The sequence below is a fragment of the Callorhinchus milii genome, unplaced genomic scaffold, assembly GCF_018977255.1.
Source record: "Callorhinchus milii isolate IMCB2004 unplaced genomic scaffold, IMCB_Cmil_1.0 Scaffold4, whole genome shotgun sequence".
In the NCBI taxonomy this organism is placed as follows: Eukaryota; Metazoa; Chordata; class Chondrichthyes; order Chimaeriformes; family Callorhinchidae; genus Callorhinchus; species Callorhinchus milii.
In genome coordinates, this window is record NW_024704745.1 from 20,166,246 (window position 1) to 20,183,535 (window position 17,290).

The 17,290-nt window shown below is 40.1% G+C and overlaps 2 protein-coding genes across 10 annotated transcripts in view; one reads left to right on the forward strand and one right to left on the reverse strand.

Moving 5' to 3' along the window:
* sh3kbp1 (SH3-domain kinase binding protein 1) overlaps positions 1-4,377 on the forward strand; it is a 100,351-nt gene extending 95,974 nt beyond the window's left edge. For 6 of the 9 annotated variants that reach the window (XM_042333877.1, XM_042333879.1, XM_042333878.1 and 3 more), the window contains 2 exons: positions 1,274-1,337; positions 3,555-4,377. In XM_042333877.1, coding sequence (XP_042189811.1) covers positions 1,274-1,337; positions 3,555-3,668 — 178 coding nt within the window. In that variant the 3' untranslated portion in view covers positions 3,669-4,377. The remainder of the gene's footprint in view (positions 1-1,273; positions 1,338-3,554) is intronic. The other 3 variants (XM_042333881.1, XM_042333884.1, XM_042333885.1) reach the window with 1 other exon arrangement.
* A 1,271-nt stretch (positions 4,378-5,648) lies between these two features.
* On the reverse strand, positions 5,649-13,395 carry LOC103177512 (eukaryotic translation initiation factor 1A X-linked). The gene is made up of 7 exons (XM_042334508.1): positions 13,268-13,395; positions 10,917-11,000; positions 8,520-8,623; positions 7,660-7,710; positions 6,480-6,561; positions 6,298-6,389; positions 5,649-5,794 (listed from the first exon to the last, which is right to left on the reverse strand). Exons 1-7 carry the CDS (start codon positions 13,281-13,283, stop codon positions 5,789-5,791), a joined length of 435 nt encoding a protein of 144 aa, XP_042190442.1. The 5' UTR covers positions 13,284-13,395; the 3' UTR covers positions 5,649-5,788.
* Positions 13,396-17,290: the final 3,895 nt, after the last annotated feature.

Here is a 17,290-nt window from a genome sequence, read left to right on the forward strand (position 1 = left end):
AGATCTTATTGAAACAGAGTTAAAGGAATACACACAAACTGAACCTCAATAAAGGGTGAAAGGTTCATCCTATTATCTTGTCTTATCTGTTTGACTGCCCCGACTTAGGCACAATGGTTCGGCCTGAAGCCATTCTCTTCAACCATCGGATTTGAATGGCATGATTAGACAAGCTAAGGCTCTTTAGTCTTAATAATAATATAACTTGCATTTCCTATCACGTCATTGAGATGTCTCAAAGCGCTTCACAGGATATACTGGAAAGTTAATTGACTGTATATTTTGTGGGCAAAATGCCTCAAAAAGGAGGCAACATTTAGAGATGTATAAATGTTAAATGGGATTGAAAAAGTAAACCTAGAACAATATTTTAGAATGTGTCAGGGCAGTAGTACAAGAGGACATAGGTTTAGAGTTGTAAAAGGCAATTTCAGGAGGTTTTCTTCCTAGTATGTCCTGAAGAGTGGACCCATTTAAATTGCAGCTTGATGCTGTGCAGGAGGGATGGATGACAGGCTGGGTGTTCTGGGCAGCTGAGATCAGATGGGCGGAAGGGCCTTCTTCATCCAGACCAATCTTGTGTGTCATTGGTTCAAAAGAAACTTGATTTTTTTTTTGTGTTGGTATCCTGCTAACTGGGACTCGTAAGTTGTTGTAGCGCAGCAACTCCACTGGCTGCTGTAGAGGCTTCAGAACAAATCATCTTGCCAATGTATATTCACTTTGATTCTAATCAATTTGATTTGTTAAACCACTCTGATGTTCACTTTGTGTATAAAAGTACAAGCTATTATAGACAGGGAGGCGGATTGTGTCAAAAACAAAAATCAATTCCTGACTTGCAGGAGATAATTAATAAAGTAAGGTAATAAACTTGAGGGAATTAGACATCAGGACTTTGAACTCACTTGGCTGACACGCCAATATAAGGCTGGGGAACACTGCATTGTTGAAGGTGCCGTCCTTTGGATGAGATATTAAAGTGGAGGTTCCATATGCATGTTTACGTGGAAGTTAAAAGATTCCATGGCACAACTCATAAAGAGGAGTTTCTCCTGGTTTGGCTTACAATCTCCCAAATACAATTGGTCATTCACTCCATGGCTGTTTGTGGGGCATTGCAGTGTGCAAATTTAATGCTGCATTTGCCAACAAAATTACTCATTACACTTTGCAGTGGATCCTGTAAAGTACTTTATTATTTATCTCCTGCAAGTCTATAATGTTGTTGTAACAAGTATTTAGCCTAAATTATGGCTATGCTTTTTGACAGAAAAGAGATAACTCAATTGATGAATGAACTAGATGAAGAAAAGAAGATACGTATATCATTGCAAGTAAGTTTCCTAATCAACAGCAATTTCTCTTTAACATGTAAATGTGTAGCGATTATCATTCTGAATCATGCAGCACAAACATTTTCTCAGTATCCAGGAAACTCAACTAGTACCGATTCTAACCACAGATCTTGGTATAAACCATAATCTGAACTGAATAAAAGCAGCTCCTGAAGTGCAATAATATTTGCTTTGATGTGGCACTTGAAATTTCAAAATATCTCTTATTCAAAACTTATTCCAGTGCCCTGACCGACAGTCCTCCAAATACATTGATCATTCACTTTTTTTATTTGTTGGATATTGCTGGCTCATTTGCCTACAAAAACAATCACTACACTTGATGCTAATTATCTTACAGGCATTGAGATGTTTTGACATCAAAAATAAAAAGCTGACATGTCATCAAATGCAAGGATTATTATCATCTTTCCGTTATAGTTCACATATGTGTTAAAGCTCATTTGGTTTGAAAGCTGCTCAGACTTGAAGATGTACTGATAAGAACCTCTTTTATCAGTACGGATATCTTACAGTGAGACTTAACTGTACAGCAAGCTCCACAGCAGTACTTCTGTTTCAGTGTCGTCCTGAGCAGATTACATCCACAGTAGCTGCAGGGAGGTTGATCTGCTTGGAAGCTATAAGTGTGATGAGAACCACAGTATTTTATAAAATACCACAATAATAATAATAATAATCCTTGCATTTGATATAGCGCTTTTCACGTCGGGAGGACGTCCCAAAGCGCTTCACAGAACACACAAAAGTGAATTGACTATATTTGTGGGCGAACGCGGCAGCCAATTGCACACAGCAATGTCCCACAAACAGTCGTAGATTGAAAATGACCAATTTATTATTGTTTTTGGTTTTGGAGGGATTATTATGGAATTGTGGAGTCCTGTAGCTCAGTGGTTAGAGCACTTGCTTTGCAAGCGAGAGACCTGAGTTCAATTCCAGGCAGAGGGCGAAACCTTGGGCAAGTTTCCTTATTCCACACAGAGCCTAATAATAATCCCTCCAAAACCAAAAACAATAATAAATTGGTCACTTTCAATCTACGACTGTTTGTGGGACATTGCTGTGCGCAATCGGCTGCCGCGTTCGCCCACAAATATACAGTCAATTCACTTTAGTGTGTTCTGTGAAGCGCTTTGGGACGTCCTCCCGACGTGAAAAGCGCTATATCAAATGAAAGGATTATTATTATTATTAGGCGTGTGGAGTAAGGAAACTTGCCCAAGGTTTCGCCCTGACCTGCCTGGAACTGAACTCAGGTCTCTCGCTTGCAAAGCGAGTGCTCTAACCACTGAGCTACAGGACTCCACAATGCTGAATAACACAATGTCAAACGACATTTTTAACTTGTAAGATAAACAGCCACTTTCACCTGACAGATATAACAAAATATGAAGACAGCAATCCCTGAATAAAATAATAATCTTTGCATTTGATATAGAGCCTTATCACATTGTCATGACGTCTCAAGACGCTTTACCCTTGTAAAGTGGATTGACTATATTATGTGGATGAATCGCAGAATACTACTAATACGTTTGCCATTTATACAATGTGTTACATTTGACTTCCCTGGTGACTTATTTCACAAACCCATCGCTTTCGGAGTAAAAGGATTCCACTTCCATCCCCTCTTTATTCCTAACTTCTTAATCTTTAGTTAGTGGACGGTGTGACTGGATAGCTTGGTCAGTCTTCCTTACAATCTTGAAACTTACAGAAAGTATAGACCCAGCACCTTTAGCCTTTCCTTATATTTTAAGTTGACATCATTGGTTGATTTGCCTGTGTATGCTTCCAAAAGCAATAATAGCCTTCCTATGATTAGGTGATGAGAGCATCACTCAGTACTCCTTGTGGGTTATGGGCAGTGTCTGGTACAACAGTACAATCCCTTTTGCTGTGTTTTACCTAATTCTGATTAGTTTTCTTGGAAAGGATTTCCTTTAACGTGATGGTCATAATTATGAGATTTAGGAGTTAGCTGGCTAAAGATAAATTAAAATCATGACTGCTGGTCAAATATTGGTGTAGTACAGTATCAAATGCTACTGGATTCACTTGGTTCAGTTTGCAAGAGGTGCAACAAAGAGACTTGTGGCTGTTTTATTTGTAATCTTCAATTGATACATTACTTTCCCAAATGCTGATATACATATTATTCTTTAGCTGTTTATCCACATTTGATGCTTACAGTGTTTCTTTAACAGCTGGAAGTGGAAGGAATTAAGAAAGCACTTCAATCAAAGTGATGGACTGTTTCCTGGATGTAGTGCTGCAGTGACACCTTTCTGTGATTCCAGGATTTAGTTAAAACAGCCAAATTTAGGTTTGTGCCAAATTCATTTTGTAAGCATTTCCTGCTCCCTCCCCTTACATCTTTTATAAACAACTTTTCATGAGTTTTGTAAAATCTGATCACACGATAACTGCTGAGTGATTTACTATGTCCCCCTGTACTACATGCACTGATGTCAAAATGGCTCTTCTAATGCTAGAGGCTTATATACATATATATATATATAATTGCAATGAATCAAAAGTAACTCAGGCACACAAGTCCATTCTGGTACTATTTGATGCTATTTTTCCAATAAATAAAATGTAATGTTTCTGGGTACCAGTTTACACGCCTGATGGTTTCTTTGTTCATTTATTTCTTGTATTGACATCTGTGTTCTAGTTAAATTCCTTGAAGGGTAGTTACACCCTTTGAGCATACAGCAGTTGTCCAGTTTTACTTTTGTGTTAAGGACCTGTGTCTTTTGGTGTACAATGCTTATTTTGTTTTGAAATGATCCTTTTAAGTACAAGCCTCGTAATGGAAATACTCATATGGTGAGCAAACAGTCTTACCAAATTAACATTGTAGAATGTATGGGATTGAATTGGTGCCTGAGCAAATTCTATTAAATGTTCCCATTTAGAGTAGCCATTAAATTGGCATGTACTTCATTGGAAATTTCATTTCTGAGCTGCATTTAAATTTGATTTATTAAATACATGATTGCTATTTTCAGAAATTGTCTGGCTATTTTCTTTCGTTGTTTAAAAACGTGCAATAACTGTTTCAGGTGTAGATTGTCGAGTCAAACACCATTTTCCAGAAAATATTTGAGCATCGCCTCCTTATGTAAGAAAAATATTAGTTGCCCACAAACTCGTTTGATTTGTGGATTCCAGTACAATACTCTGCATGAAAGATGCTATATAATAAATAATATCCTTGCATTTGATATAGCTTTTCACATCTTCGACGACTCAAAGCGCTTCACAGAATAGACTAAAGTGAATTGACAGTATATTTGTGGGCGAAATGTGGCAGCCAATTGCACACAGCAGTGTCCCACAAACAGTCGTGGATTAAAAATGACCAATTTATTATTTTGTTTTGGAGGATTATTAGGCGTGTGGAGTAAGGAAACTTGCCCAAGGTTTTGCCCGGCCTGGAATTGAACCCAGGTATCTCGCTGAATATAAATGCAAGTTGTTGTTTGTCTGCAGCAGAGGCATGAGGAGACAACTCTTAAGATAGGCAGCAGACTAACTCAACTGGTTCTGGTCCTATCATGGGTACTGCAACATCTTATCTTGAAGTGAGCAGTCCAAGCCACTCAGTTAAGATACAACTCTGATCCAGAGAGGAATTAATGGAATAATCCTACAATTTGTTAATACAGTCTATCCAAGTTGCAGATGGGTTTCATCATAAATGCAGGCAGATTGCAGTTTATGGATGGTTCATTTACTCCAGCGTGTGCACAAAAGCAGCACCAGTTTGATACTGAACAAATTGTCAATTGATTGCTCCAGAACGTGGAAAAGAACTATGCACTACCAGACAATTTGTATTCTTCACAAAACATAATCCCCTAGATTTGTTCTGGAAATAGCCAGGCTATTTTACAATTGCAAATAAATTGCAAGCATATCAGTATAATTCAATTACCACCACCCTGATGCAGTGTCCAGACAATGTCTGGAATCGGGCCTACAAAAGAGGAAAGTAGATCTAAATGATTGGACGAAACTCACAAGCTCAGTCTGTTTCTGAAACACACCAATCCATTAATTTTCAGACATGGGACAATTAGCAAAGCACACCTATCAGTTTAGTCCAAGATCCACTCTTCACTCCAATGCAACTGAGAAAAACAGGCTTTACAGGGTTTAATATTTTATTGGAAATGTTTGTAGTTCAATTTGTCTTCACAGCAAGTCCTTTTCTTAAATTGTGAGTAAAGAATATAAATACACTAAAACAGATTTTTTTTAAAACCAAAGAAAATGTTACAGTCCAGAATTTTTTATTCAGTGAAACAAATACAAATCAATTCCATCCACACAGACAATCCGAATTTGAAGTCCAAAAAAGGAATTCAATGTCAAATCAAGCTTGGTAAGACGATGGAATCGAAACTGAATACGATTTAGATCTGTAAAAAATAGAAATTGTAAACATACAATGTTAAGAAATAATTTTCTACACAAAAGGAGGCCATTCAGATCATGTTTACTGACTTTTGTTTAACACAAAATGATATAGAATGTAACAGCTGGTTCTTTCAGATTATGTGCATAAAGCGATAAGATTTAGAAGCAGGAGTTATAGGAATGAATGAAATTCCAAAGCAGGTAGCTGCATTTTTGGATAGGAGGGAAGAGGAAGAAATGGAAAATGAACCATTCAACTAGTTTGAATCCACTTTTGTATCAGTACTGACAGCTGCAGGGTTTCATTTGGAGAAGTTGAGAGGAAAAGTAAAAAGGTCATAAGTGACAGTACATGTTGAGCTTCTAACTTGTTTAACCCATCACAATAATCCCCAAGAAAAGTTAACTACTACATTTATACAGATGGTAATAAGGAAAAAAACAACTTTTGTTTAAAAAAAATTCCACCCACCGGAAACCTTAATTTTGTCATGTTTACTACTACATCATCAATGTCTTCATCATCATCACCAATATCATCAAACTGGATTTCATCATCATCGCCAGGTCCAAATGTGTCTGTCTCATTGATTTTGGCTAGGGGAGGTGAAGGTATTGGAAAAAAATTAACAAGTGTACTTTACAGTAAGTCAGATAAATTAACTGCAACAGTGAATAGCTCCTTACCATGTTCTGGAAGTTCCCCATATGCTTTTAAGCTTCTGGCTTCATCTGCATTATATTTTAGGATGACATCTGCCTTATTATCCTGAGGGGAAACAAGATGTTTTAACAAATGTAAAAACAAGCTACAGATGTTTGCAAATACAGTAGAGCCCCATCATAACACACTTCACTTGATGCTCTATGGGGCTTGTAGCCTGCTTCCATACAGTAAAAAAAGGCCTGCCTTACGGATAATCAGGTCACCACCAATGCCACTTCCTATATGTTATGCACACACAGGAAGAGACAATGCACAGAATAATGAACAAGTGCTAAGAGATTCCTATAGCTGTAACATATGGAAAAAAAAACATTTCAAAAACTCACACGAGGGAATATCAACATCTCGCAATTTAGGAGCATTGATGTGAATGCACTTCAAGCAAGGGACTGCTGACACTGGGATCCCAGAGGTAGCAACATTGTATTAAGCATTATACAGACTTAAAAGCAGTTTAAAGACGATACAAAGGCTATGCTTTTGACAGCTGTATATTTTGTATGATCTTTAAACTGGTTTAAAATCGTCTGTATACTATATTATTATGTCTTCAATGCAGCTAAATGAGATATCAAGCAAAGTAGTTATTTTCCTCAGCAGGGTGGAAAGAAGTGGCACTTCTGCAGTAAATTTTATGGATTAAACTCAAGTTTGCTTGATCATGTACAAATAATTTTACGCACTTTTTATATTTTTCCAAGTGCTCTGGGACACTACCCTGCTGGAGGAGCGCTATATAAACACAAGTTGTTCTATAGAATGCAACATGCAAAAATAAAACCATAGAAATTCCAGCATAGGAGGCCACTATCCCCAAGATGATGCTTGCTCAGGTAACCACTCCAATTCTCTGTTCTTTCCCTTTCTCTACAAATGTCTTATTCAATTTCATTTCAAATCCAATTGCGGTTTCACCATCAAACAGCCGCTTGGTCTGAAGTTTTTACACTCAAAATTTCTTTACTCCTTAAAATATATTTTGCCCAAAAAATATACAATCAATTCATTTTACAACATATTCTGTGAAGCACTTTGAGATGTCTTGAAGACGTCATAAGATGCTATATTAAACGCAAGAAGTATCATTATTAAATCCTCCAATAAAAAGTAAATCCCTTATTCCAGAGGAAAAAATCTCACCTGGTAATCTCTCAATCCAACCAATATAATATCTGATGTGTTTATCCAAACCTGAAAAAAATGGCATAGTAAATTAACGACTAGGTGCAGTTAGTTATCTAATATGCCCTGATCCTGAGCAGATAGGATTCTGGATTAATAATTGCAGCAACGTTTCATTGATAAGAATCATTTTTTATTCCACAGGGGCTAATTCAGGTCTAGTTGTATCCCTAAAACCACCAATCCAATAATGGAAAACTCCACTCAGTTGCTTCAGTAGGCAACTTGGAAATTAACCAAAGAACTGATTTTTTACTGGTCTAACTGACAGACAATTCATGGATTCATGAAAATTAGGGTCACTGCATCAACCTCATCCCAGAGGTGTTGGATGGATAAAATCTAGTGGTGAAAGAAAAACTAGCAAGGAAGGCAAATGTGTTCACTGGAACTTTATTCAGTAAAGTTATTGTATACAACACACCACTGATAGCAAATAACATCAACTGTAATGTGACAACCCATGTCTTATAGCACAGTTGAGATATTAAATCCTGTAGCTTAACGGTGTTTCCCTGTAATACAATTATGTGATTGATTGCTTAGAACTCTGTGGCATGGGGTGGGATGGAAAGACCTTGGAAAAAAACGAAGGTATCAGAAAGTATGATTAGCGTGGGGCCCAGGGAAGTTTCTATGATTAAAGCTGAAGGTAAAAGGGAAAGTTACAGCAAGTAAAAAACAACCCCACATTGATTGTTGGTTCATTACATTAGTTCATTCTGTTGAACCCAGATTACTCCGCTGACACAATGGCTGCACTGTGGGCTAAAATGGAAATACGAAGAAACACAATTTTTAATTTGTCAATGATTTACCTTTTTTCTTAGCTTTCCTCGAATGTGGCAAAGTCTTTTCACACCATCAAAACACATTGCTTCCAGGCGCCCATTCCCCAACATTTTAATCACCTGAGCATATTCTAGAGAAGGCAACAGAAGACTGGCATTAATCTTGAACAACAGGTAGAAATAACCCAGATGAAAAGATTTGGACCCAACAACTTCTGGCTATTTGATTTCACCCCTCCAGAAATACTCACTCTAAGGTTTTCTCATTACATGAAGCATTTTTAATACTCCCACGTCATGGCCTCAACCACCCTTCTGGATAACTTGTTCCAGCTGCTGATTTCCCTGCGTGTAAAGAAATACTTCCTGGTGTATTAAACATGCCCTTTAAAATCCTGAAACTGCACCCTCTGTATGTAAATGTATTATTCTAGGTTTACTTAATGTAAAATGTTGAATTCTTCTATTAAAGCATTCTCAGTGGTCTGTTTGAATGAACAGCCCTAGTTTTATCCAGTCACTGATTCCTTCTTTCCATCTTTCAAAGCCCTGTTGACTGTGTCTCCTAAGATTATTTTCATATACATAATCTTCCATTTTATTTTCATTTCCATTAGTTTACTATTAATGAGATCAGGATAATTGGGCCCATAGCTACCAGTTATAGTTCAATCAACTCTTCCTGAACTTGGAAAAACTGTTTTAGATCTAATACCTCTTCAGTATTCATTACCTCAAAATAATAAACAAAATTCCGTAACTGTTCCAGCTATGATCAGGGAATGGTTAATCAATGAGAGCAAGAACTATTATTTGTTAGAAAACAAGCACTCACTTAGAGCAGAAGGGTATGGGAGGATAGAGAGAAGATTTTAGAATGGGTGGAGGTTCATGTAGAGTACAAACACTAGTATGGAGTAATGTGCCAGAAATAGCCTATTTTGGTTCTGTAAAATCTATGAAACTGCACTAAAAAGGTTCCCCAAACATCTGAGCAATCATGGAAAAGAATAGTTATTTATTCAAGAGAATAACGATTAACCCAAAGCCAGTGACAAAAATCCGGCTAACATAGCTTCCAATAAGACAATTTTAGAATAGAAGCACCTTAATAAATATAAATGGTTGCAATTATACTACCAAAAACTGTTCTTGTACTACCAAAAACTGTTCTTGTACAAGCAGTGGATTAATGTCTAGACACAACATTTCTATAGTACAGTATTCTATAGTCAAGTATCATTAACCACATACTAAAATTAAACTAGTGTTTTCTTGTTCTTTCTAAATTGTCGTGCTTAACAATAGTAGACTATATAAAATACTGAAGGCCAACGCTTGGCTAGCTGCCATTTTGCTGCTTCATGTAAATCCTGAGCTTGCCTTTCCACTAAACCAAACAAATATCTGAGAGAAATTAAGTACTTATCATGCAACAATGTGATCAATGTAAGCAAGAATTAGGACCCACACCCCCAAATAACCTTGAACTGGAAAATGTAATCTGCCTTCCCACAAAGACAAATCCTGAGAAATGCTTACATTTATACAACTGCATACTGCACTGCAAATAAAGGGACAAAACTGGGTCTACAATATATCTTGAATTGATTTTTTTTCAATAAAGAACTGCATTCGTTCAGATGTTATCTAAAAACATTTATACGAAAATTTAAATCACATTTTAATTGAAAGGAGTGTGCTGAGAAATGTTGAGCAACCAAGAATGTTCTAGATGTTGGGAAAAGACACCGTGTGGCAGGACAAGGAAGGAAAAACAAAATGGACAACAAAGGTATATTAACTTGTGCATTTCACCAGTGTTCCAGTATGCATAAATGTCATTCCTCAGAAGCCAACTACAGCACAATACTGAACAATATTTTCGACACCACGTTGTCCACTAAATAGTAAAGCATTTCCACTTATATCATGTCCACGGGTTTGAAATGCGATCTTTGTTTATTATCTACTGAAATATTTAATTTTAGTCTAATTCTGAAAGACCTGTTAAAACACTGTCATATATTGCCATAGTTTTATAATCAGTAATACATCAACTGAACAGTGCAGAATGAAACACTCAAAACATTGCTTCAACACATAGAAATTAAATATACCAATTGTTTAATAAAAGGGCTGTTAAAATTTAGAAAACAATTTAGATATTTTCCTCTATGCAACATTTTTTTGTTTTCTGTTTTTGAACCAAATCATTACTAATATACAAAATGTAAGTTTGTAAATTTATGAAATCCTGAGAATTTTTCTCTGCCCCTTTTTAAAAAAAACGACTTCATGCTGACACACACTGCTTTATTTTAAAAACAAATACAACTTAATTTGTATATTTCCGCTCAGAACTCATGCATATAGAATAAAAACCTGGAGTACAGTATTTAGCTAAATGTATAACTCACTTACCTTGGCCATCCTCCTTAAACACCAGCTCACGTTTCTCAGACTCATTTTCATTCTTACCACGTCGTCTGTTTTTACCTCCCTTACCTGAGTTAAAAAAGGCCAGAGGTATTAGAATCTGTCTCTAGCAAATAAGAGTAAAAATGTACAATTCCAGAAAGCATGGAGCCTAGTGCGATCTCATTTCATTGATCAATCAGCCAGTGGCTAACATGGATGGGGGGACAGGTTAACTAACACTCTGTGGTGGTCTTGATAGACCGGATCCTGAGCTTGAGGGGTCTGCAGTACTCCAGGACACCACTGATGACAAAACAACCAGCCCGGATCGTCGATAGGACTTGGAGGGGCAGAGATTCTTCCTACTCCATTCCTGTTAATCTTATAAACCAAAGCCCTAATGGGTCCTATCTGGACAAGTATGTTACACAATGCTTTCAGTGGCAAGCTATACAAGTCAGCTGGTTAGACACGAATAGGTACCCAAAAGAACACTATAATAATAATCCTGTCATTTGATGAAGCACCTTATCACGTCATTGAGACATCTCAAAGTGCGAGACGTCTCAAAGCGCTTCTCAGAATATACTGTAAAGTTAATTGACTGTGTATTGTATTTTGTGGGTGAAACGCTATGGGGTCACCAAGACTTGGCTCTTGCCAGCCTGCACCTATTAGGTAAGCAGGATCTATCCATCCAGGGACAGTCCATTCCAATACATGGGAATTTCCCCATGTAGGTGGGATGAATGAAACTTTGGTTTGGATACTTTTCAGCATGGTGATGGGTTTGTACGTGTGTCAGACCCTTGGCTGACCAAAACAATTCACTTACCAACCAAAAATATTTGCTTTAATTCCTGTGAAATTATTATAAGCATGTTTCTCAATTGATATTGAAAAAAAGTCTTAAACGTGTAATAGGGAAGCCTATTGTGATTAACCATGGCTGGTTACATTTCCGGATAATACTATTCTGTGTAATTCTCACATTACCAAAAGAATTTAGATAATGTTCAATGATTTATGTAAAGATTATTTGAATGGGTTTTACCACCCATTCAAATCCATAGTTTGGGAACTATAGTACATCATTTTTATCCACAAATTGGGAGCAGTGTCCCAAAAACAGTCATTGATTGAGCGACCAAATTATTATTGATTTATTTTCAGCAAGATCAAAGAGAAAAGTCTTCCGGTGTGATTCGAGGCCTGGGAAAGAAGGGGCAAGAGACTGATAGATTGAGGCAGCAAATTCCAGAGATTCGAGGCTTAGCAGCTGAATTCATGATAAAAGTCCACGACTGTTTGTGGGACACTGCTGTGCGCAATTGGCTGCTGCGTTTCATCCACAAAATATACAGCCAATCCACTTCGCCAGCGTATTCTGCGAAGCTCTTTTGAGACGTCTCGGCGACGCGATGAGGCGCGTGCGATATGGAATGCAAGGATCATTATTTATTTTACTGAACGCTTGGCCACCACCAAAGCTGCGGAGGTGACAAACGTTTACAAAGAACGGTCAGCGCAGAAACAGACCACTCGGCCCAGTCCAACCGGTCGGTCCCCGCTGGTGTTTGTATTCCGAGTCAATCACCTATTTTATTTTACTCCCTCCCTCACTCCCTCCCTCCCAGGATCCTAAAGAGCATTTTCCTCTCCACCATATTACCGTGGCTCATGCTCTGGAGAGGATGGCTGGACGGGAGGCATCGTGGGAGCAGACATCTTGTGTGGTGCAGAAACAATCCCCTCGATGCCACAACGTGAGGCTTTCGTTTTCTTTAAACTGTAGCCTCAAACCCCGGCCTCGCGTCGACACCAGAGACCGGCGGCGGGAGCGCGGGGCCGGGGGGGGCCCCGGGGCACAGCGACCGGAAGGCGATGGGCGAGTTGCCCTATGTGGCTCGGCTGCTGAGCGGCCACTTCCTCTCGGCACTGGCCAGGCCCGGGCCCGGGCCCTGCACCGCTGGGGTCGGCGGCGGCTCAGAGACTCGCAGGCCGAGGCCGCTCATCGCCCGCCTTTAAACCCAACTAAACCGAGAAGGCGGCCAGGCCAGGCCAGGCCAGGCGGACTGGGCCAGTCAACTGTCAGCCGCCCGCGGCCCTGCCCCCTCCTGCCCGCCCGCCCGCCCTCTGCGGCAGGACCGCGCCTCGCCCGCGGCCGCCCGCTCACACGTGGGAAGCGACGCCGCAGCGAGCGGTCCGCCCAGCTCGCGTGGGCCTCGGGAGGGAGGCCTCCGCCCCGTAAAGCGGAGTCACGGGAGGCTCCGGTGCGCGAGAGCGAGCGCGGGGCCTTGTCGGCCAGCCCCGAGCCGGGAGCTGTCGCTGGGGCCCGGGCCCGGGCCTCTCACCTTTATTCTTGGGCATGTCTCGAGTCTCGGGCTGCTCGTCGCTCGCTCTCGCACTGCGCACGCGTCCTCCTCCTCCCAAGCTCGAGCCGCGATTCAAAAGAAACCGGCGCCTGGTCACGTGCTCGCCTGCCTGACGTCAGAGGCGCTGGTCACGTGACGCCGCATGGCTCTCTCTCTCTCTCTTACCCCCCCCCTCCCCCCCTCCACTTTGTGCTCACACTGCAGAGTGTGTCCCCCCCACATCTCCCTCCCCACCATCTCCCTCACCCCCTGTTCTGGATGTGGAGCCCAGGGGCAGCCGTGCAGCTCAGTATTGCAGCTGCGATGCCGCGCCTGAGCCCCGCCTCCCGGACCAATGATGATAGCAATCATCACCCTTTGCATTTGACAAGAGGGTCTGATCACGAACTGCGAGACGCCTCACGGCGCTTCCACAGGCCACGCTGTAAAGGGAACCGCACGCACGGGTCTCACCCGCGAGCACTCGGCAGGTCCGGCAGCATCCGGCGGAGAAAGGAAAGCGAGTCAACGTTCCGGGGTCCACGACCCTTCGAGTGCACGGCCACTGCACGAAACCCTGCGATCCCTTCGTCAGGAGGGTGGTGGACCCCAAAAACGTTGACTCGCTTTCCTTTCTCCATAGGTGCTGCCTGACCCCCTGAGTATTCCCGGCGACTTCTGTTTTTGTTTCAGCTTTCCAGCATCTGCAGTATTTTGCATTTCTTTTTAATAATAATAATAATAATAATATAGCTCAGTGGTTAGAGCACTCGCTTTGCAAGTGAGAGACCTGAGTTCAATTCCAGGCAGAGGGCGAAACCTTGGGCAAGTTTCCTTACTCCACACAGAGCCTAATAATAATCCCTCCAAAACTAAAAACAATAATTAAATTGGTCATTTTCAATCTACGACTGTTTGTGGGACATTGCTGTGCGCAATTGGCTGCCGCGTTCGCCCACAAATATACAGTCAATTCACTTTACAGTATATTCTGTGAAGCGCTTTGGGACGTCCTCCCGACGTGAAAAGCGCTATATCAAATGCAAGGATTATTATTATTATTTTTTTTTTAACACTGTAAAGTGAATTGACTGTATATTTTTGTGGGCGAAACGCGGCAGCCAGTTGCGCACAGCAGTGTCCCACAAACCGCGCTTTCTTCTAATTGTAATAAAACCTCAGCAGCTCTCACAGGCTCTGATCATTTTTTTTGGACCGTATAGGTTTCGCAAAGCATTGGCATGATTTACAATTCCCACTTCCAAAGACACTTGCTGCTCTCCAGGACCTTACGCGCTCTGGGACGGTACCCTGCGTGAGGGGCTCTACATAAATGCGAGTTGTTGTTCAAGTGGTTGCTCTTCATGTGTAATCCTAGACAATGAGTACGAGCATAGTATTAAACTGGGCACAGTGTAGCTTGAGCCCAATACTGTTCTCACTCAATATCCACTCGTATGCACTTTCCAGCAGACGTTACTGCATAATGGAGAGAACACTGGCTATTCATTCACTCACAAACCCAGGGTTGTTGAGGTCAGTCTTATCTTAAACCAACTAAGAGACGAGGCTCCAGAGTTTCCATTGCAGTACTGAACAATATCTGTGGATGGCAGCAATACACTATTTGCCAATTTACATTTATTCCAGAGACAATGATCAACGTTTTGAAATTACTCAAACTCTGTCCAAATCATGGCAGTTAGAAACGCTGTCGCTGAAGTGGGACATTATTTCAGAGTCAATTTTTTTTTAAAAAAGCAAGTACCTTGTGGAGTCCCATAGCTCAGTGGTCAGAGCATCCGCCTCGCAAGGGAGAGACCTCTGGGTTCTATTCCCGGCGCGGGGGGGAAATGAAATGCTGGGCAAGTTTCTTTACTCCACACGCCCGTTTACCTGGCTGTAAGTAGTAATCCGGTTGTTAGTCAATTGGTGGATTGCTTTTCTGGGGACAATAATCCCCGAAAAAAAAATGTGGTCACCCAATCCACATCTGCTTGTGGGACACTGCTGTGCGCAATTGGCTGCCGCGTTTCATCCACAAATATACAGTCAATTGACTCTACAGTATATTCTGTGAAGCGCTTTGAGAGGTCTGGAATACGTGAAAAGTGCTATATCAAATGCAAGGATTATTATTATCTTTGAGGCGATTTTAAGTCAGTTGGCAAAGCCTGCTTTTTTCAATTTTAAATTATACCCATTACCTTTTATAATTCAATTTTAATTGTGTAATATGTATTTATTACTAATTTCATTCCCTTGCTTTGCAATTTTTTTTCTTTTGGTGAAACTAGTGATATAATCCTGTTTAATAATAACTAAGAATCTTTAAATTTCATATATCAAAGTACTTCACAGGATATACTGTAAAGCGAAGTGACTTTTTTGGGGGTGGGGGAGGAGAAGGTGGACTCTCCTTGGAGCTGAACTGGCTCCAAGGTGATATGCTTAGCAATGGCATGTCAGTCAAATCAAAATCAACCTTCTCAGTCTCAATAGTCTGAGTCAGGCAGCCTTGACGGCTTTGTGCGGGACATTGTTCTGTGCAAAATTGACTGCCCTATTCATCGACAAATGCAGTCATAATAATTTACAGTAAATCATATTATGTGCTTTGGGATGTTTCGACAAAGTGAAGGTGCTGCATCAAATGTAAGAATGGATTTTGTTTTATTAAATTGCAGTCTTGAGAAGTAGGGATACTCAGCATTAAACATTAGTGGAAAGCAATTAGTATAACAAGCAGGAAATCACTCCTTTAATCTTCCTCTACAATTGTGATTCTGGCCCACCAACAAGAAAATTAATTCTCTCCTTAGTCCATCATGGAGTTTCATAAAACCGTGCTTCATAGTAGTTTAGGATCAATTGAATGTGCTGGTGGAAGTGATATAATTGAAACTGCAATCTTGAGGATTTTTGACATCACAAGTTACAACTTGCATTTATATACAGTAACATCCTTAATGTGAGGTAGCATTGGAGCGCTTAAAATAAACTGTACAAGAGCGAAGTTATGTGATCACAAACCAAGATGCATTCTTAAACTTGCAGTCTTTTCAGCACATACGCGTGTAGGTGGTGAGGCAGTCCTCCAGTGTCACAGTCAAGCGACTTCTACAAGTCTGGGCTATTAGTATTCAAATATTTTGAGCATCACAACCAAATCCAACAGCCACACATGGATTACTTCCTAGCAGTTGGGGATGGGGTTTACTTGATAATGATTAGGATGAGCAGAAAGCTTGGCTGTAACCTGCACTTATTCCCATTGTTGCTCCAATTCACCAACATCTTTTTATAATAAAGAAGAAATGTCTGTCTGTCAAGAATGCAATAACCGATTTACGTAGAGACATGATTCATACCTCATCAGAAAGATCTTGCATGGGGGAGTATCATGGACATATTTTAGTTCAGGGCTTTCTGTTGTTGAGCTATATTAAAAAAAATGCTTTAAGCCCCCAAAAAGTATGCATGGTATTCTGCAACAAAGAAGCAACAGAGATCACATACCCTTCTAGACAGATCTATTTATACTAATAAAGATGAAATGTCTGTCTGTCAGGAGTCCTCCCAACAGGACGTGTGTGCAAATAAGGGATGCTAACAAGTTCAATAGCACATTTTCTTAATCTTAAGGGGTAAAGATTCCTAAGAAGCGAAGATCAAGTCTTTCAAGGACAAATAAAAATGCCAGGTGAAAGAGAGAAGGCCAATTAAATTAAACTGGTTGCAAGTGTAGCTGCAACAAGTACAGCTAGTATTTCATAAATTAAAGATTAAATTAGTTAATTTAAAGTAGTCAAGCGTTTTATACTTTCTGATTAAAAATCAATAATCAATGAGTGCCAGGTCACTCCTTTTAAGATTCGTGGTATGGATTGTCCATTTAGGTTATCAAGGACTGTTGCAGATCAACAGACTGGTCATTCAGAAACACTGCTATAAGCCACATTAGGGTGAAGTTAAAAATGGAAGCTCACCACTTATGAGAAGGACCATGCCACAAGCCATTTT